The sequence below is a fragment of the Geospiza fortis genome, unplaced genomic scaffold (assembly GCF_000277835.1).
Source record: "Geospiza fortis unplaced genomic scaffold, GeoFor_1.0 scaffold31, whole genome shotgun sequence".
In the NCBI taxonomy this organism is placed as follows: domain Eukaryota; kingdom Metazoa; phylum Chordata; class Aves; order Passeriformes; family Thraupidae; genus Geospiza; species Geospiza fortis.
The window spans coordinates 521,317-528,954 of NW_005054483.1; the positions used below are offsets into that span (position 1 = coordinate 521,317).

General features: G+C 43.6%; 1 protein-coding gene across 1 annotated transcript in view; it reads left to right on the plus strand.

Moving 5' to 3' along the window:
- DDX51 (DEAD-box helicase 51) overlaps positions 1 to 7,323 on the plus strand; it is an 11,177-nt gene extending 3,854 nt beyond the window's left edge. The window contains exons 6-16 of the mRNA XM_005428452.1: positions 657 to 728; positions 888 to 994; positions 1,540 to 1,648; positions 2,014 to 2,159; positions 2,793 to 2,985; positions 3,591 to 3,706; positions 3,797 to 3,913; positions 4,774 to 4,875; positions 5,136 to 5,199; positions 5,815 to 5,949; positions 6,792 to 7,323. Coding sequence (XP_005428509.1) covers positions 657 to 728; positions 888 to 994; positions 1,540 to 1,648; positions 2,014 to 2,159; positions 2,793 to 2,985; positions 3,591 to 3,706; positions 3,797 to 3,913; positions 4,774 to 4,875; positions 5,136 to 5,199; positions 5,815 to 5,949; positions 6,792 to 6,818 — 1,188 coding nt within the window. The 3' untranslated portion in view covers positions 6,819 to 7,323. The remainder of the gene's footprint in view (positions 1 to 656; positions 729 to 887; positions 995 to 1,539; positions 1,649 to 2,013; positions 2,160 to 2,792; positions 2,986 to 3,590; positions 3,707 to 3,796; positions 3,914 to 4,773; positions 4,876 to 5,135; positions 5,200 to 5,814; positions 5,950 to 6,791) is intronic.
- The last annotated feature ends 315 nt before the right edge of the window (positions 7,324 to 7,638 follow it).

Consider the following 7,638-nt stretch of genomic DNA (forward strand, 5'->3'; position numbering starts at 1 on the left):
TAATATAATAATATATATGAATATTAATATATGATTAGATATAATATAATTATTATATATAATTATATATATAATATTATATTAAAACTATACTAAAAGAATAGAAAAAAATATTTCATCAAAAGGCTAGCTAAGAATAGAAAAAAGAATGAATTACAAAGGCTTGTGACTGACTGAGACAGTCCAGACAGCTGGACTGTGATTGGCCATTAATTAGAAACAACTACATGAGACCAATCACAGATGCACCAGTTACATTCTCCAGCAGCAGATAATCACTGTTTACATTTTGTTCTTGAGGCCTCTCAGGTTCTCAAGAGAAAAAATCTTAAAAGATTTTCCATAAAACATGTCTGTGACACTTTTGTTCAGGCAAAACCTGAACTTCAAAGCAGGTGGAAAAGCCAAGGGATTTGTGGGTATAAGGCAGCAGATTGGCAGCTCAGAGCTGTCTGAGGGAGCTTCTTGTCAGCTTCCCACTCCTTTTCTCAGACAGCAGGCACAGCATGAGGAGTTGGCAGGGTGGAGGGAGACAAATGGAAACATAAAACTGGGAGAATGTTTTATGTTTTTTACCATCTTCTCTCACTAGGTTAGCCCAAGAGCCCCGTTCTGCCCTGTGCTGTCAGGGACTCACTGGGCCTCTGTTTTGGCAGGTTCTGTTGGATCGAGTGGTTTGCCACGTCCGAGCTCTGGTTGTTCTGCCCACCAAAGAGCTGGCACAGCAGGTATGTGACTCCTCACCATAGCTGGGCTGAGGGGCAGGCTGTGCAGCCAGTCCTTTAGCTGTTCTGTGGAGCAGACTAAGACCTGCCAGAGGGTTTGATGCTGTTCATGGAATGGGAAGTACTTCTTGCAGCTGACAAAGCCTCTTGACCTCTTTGCAGGTGAGTAAAGTGTTCAACGTTTACACTGACGGGACAGGTCTGAAGGTCGTTTTGATTACTGGCCAGAAATCTTTTGCAAAGGAGCAGGAGATGCTTGTCCAGAAAAAGTAGGTGAAAAGGTATTTTGACAAGGTTTATAGGGATTGCATGCTAATTAATGTCATTAAGGTGGGGTCAAAATATGGACTATTGCAGCACAGCATCAGCCTTTTATCATGGTTTTGGATAATGCGTTTATATGCTGGACTCTGGTGGTTCTGTCTTTGTCACAGTGCTTGTTACTACCCCTGTTTTGTGATTGTAATGTTTCACTGGATTTTTGGGGCTCTTCACTAGCAAATGCTCAGAATGCAAATGTTTACCTTGTGCCCATGGGTACATATGATTGTGTGGGGTTTTTGTACAATTAAACTCTTTTGAAGAGCAATGAAGAGTGACACTTTCTGTTTAAAATAAGGCAGCACAGTGGAGACTGGTGTTTGGTGTCCACCACTGCCCCTGCATGCTCTCCAGTGTCAACTCCATTTGTGAATATTGTTATTCCTCAGTTAATTGAGTGGTAGGAAAACCTTTAAGGTCTGCTTCTTAAGGTCTGTGCTACAGGTTTTATTGTGAGGAGAGAGACTTACTGATAGGCTGCTTGTCCTTTCAGAGTGACAGGCTACTGCAGCCTGGCTGACATTGTGGTGGCCACGCCAGGGAGGCTCACGGATCACATTAACCAGACCCCAGGCTTCAGCCTGACACAGCTTCGCTTCCTGGTGAGTCACCACAGCTCTCCCATCTGAGAGCAGTGTCTGCTACAGCAGTAACTCCTGCTTGCTTCTTGTGTGCAACATAAATACCTCTCTGATGGAGCTGCTGTGTGGGCCTGTCTGTGCTCCAGATTGAGGAGGGAGCAGTCACAAGATGAGGTGTTTGATTCCAACTCGTGACACCCAAGCATCCACCCACTTCCCCTTCTCTCTTAGGCTCTTGCAAACTTGGAGTAAGGATGGGCAAGGAAAGCAATTCTGTTGACTAGAAACTTCCATTATCTTACCTTCTGGCTCACTGGTTAGAGATACAAAGGAAAATAAAAGCTGCCAGTATTTAACAAGTGTGGTTTTCATCCTTGTGAACTCAGATCGTGGATGAAGCTGACCGTATGATTGATGACATGCACCAGAACTGTCTGAACCAAATTGTCAGAGCTGCATTCCAAGGAGAAAATCATTCTGGCTCCAACATGCTTTTTCAGAGGACCAAACCAGGGCCTTTGACAGCAGCCAGGTAAGTTGCAGAGTGCATTTCTTTGAACTGATAGCACTTGGATGTCACTGCCCTGCCACACAGTCTCAGAGCTTGATTCCTCTGAGAAATGTCTGCCAAAATAAGGCTCATGCCAGAGACATCCTTCACACTAAGGATTGTGTTCTCCAGGCTTTCCTTATGAAGACTAAAGGAGCATCAAAAGACAGAACAAATATTGCAAATCTGTGATCTATTTGCGCAGTAACTATAGTAATGCCTTCTGGCACAGCTGAGTAATGGATTTGGAGGAAAACTCTTGCAATTAACTATCTGCAGCTGCTGTTATTGTACAGCAGTGGCAGAGATGTGTCAGAAACTGAGGTGAATGGCCAAGGAAGGACATGACTAGAATGAGAACAGGGGTAACCAGGGTGCAGGGACTTGGGCAGCAGTAATGGATTGGGGCTGTGCACTTGTCTAAGAATGCTCATCAGTTCTGTCTGTGAACTCCACCATAAAACAAAGGTGGAAAAGAACCTACAGGGAAGTCCCAGGGCAGGAAAAGAGCATCAAAGAGCATTGACTGCTTCCCTTATATCATGTGAAGGTACTTGGGGTGAAGCTCCTTTGCCCCATCCTCAAGGCCCAGTTTCTGTGTGCTGTTTCTTTCAGTTCCTGCTCTCCCCAGATACCCCTGCAGAAACTGCTGTTTTCAGCCACACTGACCCAGGACCCAGAGAAATTGCAGCAGCTGGATTTATTCCAGCCTCGTCTCTTCACATCTGTGTATTCTGAGAAAAATAGAGATGGAACAGAGACTGAACAAAATACCAATAATAAATACACACTCCCAGAGGGGCTGTCGGTATGATGTGAATTCTTTTTAATAAGTTATGCTTGAAGATTCGTTTAATTCTGGACTAATTGTGGTTTTACCCTAAAACAAATGTGTCTTCCCTGTGTTTCCTTGCAAAAGTGGCTTTGGGAGTTTTTATATGACCCAGAGAGCTGTACCTTTGCACATTTGTTTTCTCGTTACTTAATGTTCATTTGATTAAGACTTGATTATTTTTTTAATTAATCTGTCTGCATGTGGAATTCAATTTAGCAGCAATGGGGAGTGGAACTAGAAAGTCATAAGAATGTAGTAGCCCCTATCAATTGTCCATATGTGTAACATTCATTTCAAGACATGTATGCACAGGCCAGCCTGTAGGCAGGAGGGCAGTGCATGCTGTTACTTGCTGTGGAGGTGTAAGAGCATTAGAACAACTCAGCTCTCCTGTCTCCACTCGTGTTGTATCTGCCAGCCTGTTTATTCTAAAGGGGATTGCATTGTGGGCTCTGGTTTTGCTGCTGTTAGTCAGCTAGAAAACATCCAGGCCTGTGTAGGTCATGGGCAGGCAGTGGGTTTCAGGGAAGTCTTGGCAAGAAGTGATTTTTGTCTCTGAACTCCTTCCCTGTTGACAGCAATGTTATGTGCCTTGTGACCTGAACTCCAAGCCCTTGCTCCTCTTGCATTTCATGCTGAAAATGAAATTCACCCGTGTGTTGTGCTTCACCAACTCCAGGGAAGCCTCTCACAGGTAAACATGAATGAGATCACTCTGGTGGGGATCTGTCAAGGGATCTTTCAGAGATAAAGAAGTGACAGTTTCTCTCTTGTTTGCCTGCAGGTTGTTCCTGCTGGTTCAAGCCTTTGGTGGAGTCACAGTGGCAGAGTTTTCTTCTCGGTTATCTCCAAATGAGAGAAAGAGAACCATGAAGGAGTTTGAGCAAGGAAAAATACAACTGTGAGCATCTTAACTAGTTTCCTGTATGTTTTCCAGCACAGGCTGTTTCCAGTGTAAAAAGCTAAATAGAACAAGGGACACAGTTGAGTCCAGGGTGGGACAGTTGGGACACAGTTACTTGGGGTCTTCTAAAACATGCAGGAGTTTGTTGCAGAAGGGGTGTGAGACTTGGATTTGTGGCCTTGAATTGTTTATCCTTCATGTAACTCAGCCTGTTCTAATCTAGCTGCAGTCTGAGTTTCTACTGCTGTTTTATAACAAGCAATAAATACAAATATGTGCTCATAGTTGACCAAAACACACAGGTTTGCAAATCTGGAGTTTAATGTTTGTGCTGGTAGGGTGGAAATGGATGTTGGTGCTGAAACTGTATTTAGTGCTACAGCTTCCTACCAAAGCAATCCCTGCTCAGACTGGGGGTTTGGTAGCTATATGAGATTGTATCTCTGAGGAAAAGATAAAAACTTATTTTCTGGGTGTTCTTTTTATCCAAACCTGGTGTATAAATTCCTCCTTGACTACTGGAATTTCTCACCTCACTATTTGTGTGTTCTGTGCTTGTATGGAATGTTCAGATTCCTTAGAGATTTGTATGAGCTGGGAGGTGTCTGGCGTGCTTGGAGAACCTGGAAACACCCAGTAACTTTTCATGCTCAGCAGAGGGTGACAAGGCTGTAGTGATGCTCAGAGCTCTGTGGGCAGCTCACAAGGCCAGTGGCAATAAGGGGTGACTTGCAGTGCTGCTGCCAGCCTCAGAGGCAGAGATGAGCAAGAGCTGTGCTGTGTTCACTGGTGTTTTATTTGTGTGTGTAGTGCCTGAGATGTTACCTGAAAATGACTATATATACATTTACAAACAGGTTAATCAGCACAGATGCCACAGCCCGAGGGATTGATGTGAAAGGAGTGAATTATGTGATAAACTATGATGCACCCCAGTTCATCAGGACCTACATTCACCGGTAAGACAGCAGGAACAAGAGGAAGGTGTCTGAGCTTGGTTTATTTTGAAATATTTAGCAAAGGTGACATGCACTTAGAAGGGCTTTTAGCTTTTCTTTTTACTTTAATATGCAAATAGCTTTCTAGCAAAAATTAAGCCTAGCATTACTTGGAATCAGAGTTTCTTAAAACTGGAGAATTTCAGCTTCAAAATCTTGGAGTTGATAATGGCAGTGACTGTGGGGCTAACATGACTTGAAGCTGCTTTCTTTGTTTTCAGGGTTGGAAGAACAGCTCGTGCAGGAGAAGCAGGTGTTGCTTTCAGCTTGGTCCTTAGAATTCAGGTATGTCTTTGGTGTGCTGTCACTGACATATTTTATGAAGAATCCTTTCTTTAGGACTTTTTCTCCTGAGAAGCTGAGAGGCCTCAGAAACAAAATGTAAACAATGGTTATCTGCTGCTGTGGAATGCAACAGGTGCATCTTTGATTGGTCTCATGTGGTTGTTTCTAATTAATGGCCAATCACAGTCTGGCTGTCTCAGACTCTCTGGTCAGTCACAAGATTTTATTATCATTCCATTCCTTTCTATTCCTTTCTAAGCCTTCTGATGAAATCCTTTATTCTTTTAGTATAGTTTTAATATATCATTTTCTTTTAATATAATATATATCATAAAAGAATAAATCAGCCTTCTGAAACATGGAGTCAAGATTCTCACCTCTTCCCTCATCCTGGGACCCCTGCAAACACCACCACAGTGTGGGATTTATTTGATAAGGATGCATGCAGGGGCATAAAGATCACAAAGGTCCTACTACTTCCCACTTTTCCAGTCAGCTGAGCTTTGTGCTTGGAAACTTCAGTTATTTCCTGAGTAAGCAGCATGTTCCCAAATGTGCTGATTTTATAGCTGCTGGGCAGGGGGGTGTCTCACCTCCGGTGTCTGTCTCGTGCAGGAGCGGCGCTTCCTGCGGATGCTCAGGGATGCTGGCATCCAGGATATCCAGAAACACCCAGTGAAGGGCAACTCCCTGAAGCCACTGGTGCAGCAATATGAGGGAGCTCTGTGTAAGCTCGAGAAGATAGTCAAGGTAATTGAAATGGGGAAGAAAACAAACTGTGCAAGTTGCAGTTTGATTTTTTTGTTGCAGTTCATGCTTAGCACAAGTGTTGGAGTCCAGGATCCTTTCCTCCATCTGTGATAGCACCAATTCAGCATTGGTGAAGGCAGCCCTGGTGGGTGCATTGTTATGGAATACTCAGAAAGGGTTAGGAGGGGAGAAAGGTTTTCTATCAAAGTTAGGCAGCATTCCTGGAGGGGTTTAAAGGATGTGTAGATGTGGCACTTGGGGATGTGACCTAGTGGTAAGCCTGGCAGTGCCAGGTAAATGGGTGGTTCAATGGCCTTAAGGTCTTTTTCAACCAAAACAGTTCTGATTTTTGGTGGGTTTTTTCTATTCTGCCCTTCTCTTTACCTCTGTAGCTGGGATTTTTGATCTTAGAGGTCTCTTCCAACCTCATTATTCTGTGATTCAGCTACCTAGAGGACTGCAAGCAAAGTACAGAGATTAAACTTTCTGTCATTACAGAGTTTAAGACTGTAATGTACAGCTATCTGCAGGCCCTTTTTTGTACACCAGTGTGAAGTTGAGAACTTTGAGACAAAAGCTTGGTAGCATTTACATTGCCAGATGGGTGGACTAGGGATCCTTAATAGACTTTGTGCTGCATGATTTGGGCAATCTGAGAACTCATAAATACCTGGCCCTGAAAAATGATGATTTTGAGTTGTAGACTAGGAATGTTTGAGAACTGGGACAGAAAGGTTTATTAATAAATTTATTATATAGTCCTGTTCCTCCCTGAAGTCCCTTCTGTGTGACTCTGGGACAGGGGCATCTTCAGTCACCTTATCAACTTTAATTTTGAACAGAATGAGCGGGCACAGAAGCGAGCCTGAGGAGTGGAAGCTGAGGTGGCACTGAAGCTGCTGCGTGGGACAGGCCATGGCTGCTCCCAGCACTGAGTCATGGCCTCTCAGTTCCTCAGCCTTATCATATCTCATGTCAGCTATTGCCTTATTCCTCTTTCAAGGACACTGTGAACAGAGTTCAGTTGCTGGTTTAAAAAAAAAGAAAAAAAAAGATAAATTTTGAGATACAGATTGTCTTGAAGAGGACTTTGCATCATATCCTGCTGGCATGTGTAAATTACCACCAGCCTGAGCATGGCCTAATGGAACTGCTGTGCTCCAGTGGTGAGGGCTGGGCCCTCATTCCTGCCCTGGGACAATGGTTCTGTGTGTCTGCAGATGCATAAACACCTGTGCAGTGCCTAAAGCAGAAATGCGTTTGAAGAGCTGCTCTAGGCACAGTGACTCCAACTTTTAAGTAAATATTAAATAAATACTATATATATTTTTAAAACACTGTCTAATAAAGATTCCTGGGCTCAGGAATTGGACTTTATGATCTTTGTGGGTCCCTTCCAACTCACGGTATGAGATATTGCTTAAAGGACTTTTCCCTGTTACAGCCCTGTGCCTTGTCCTTTCCTTGCCTATGTTGTTTCCCTCCAATGTTCTATACCAGAGGTAACAGCAGGTATTGTTAAGTGTAGATTGATGTTAATGCAGACTGACATGTCTGATGTCTAATATGAACGTCCTGGAGCCAGCTGGTGTCACTGCAAGCCATAAGTCTGTATTTGACACATGCCACGGTATTTTTAGCTGTCCTGGCAGAAGGCTTAGAGCTGCCATGTAGCTGTGGCCTGTAACT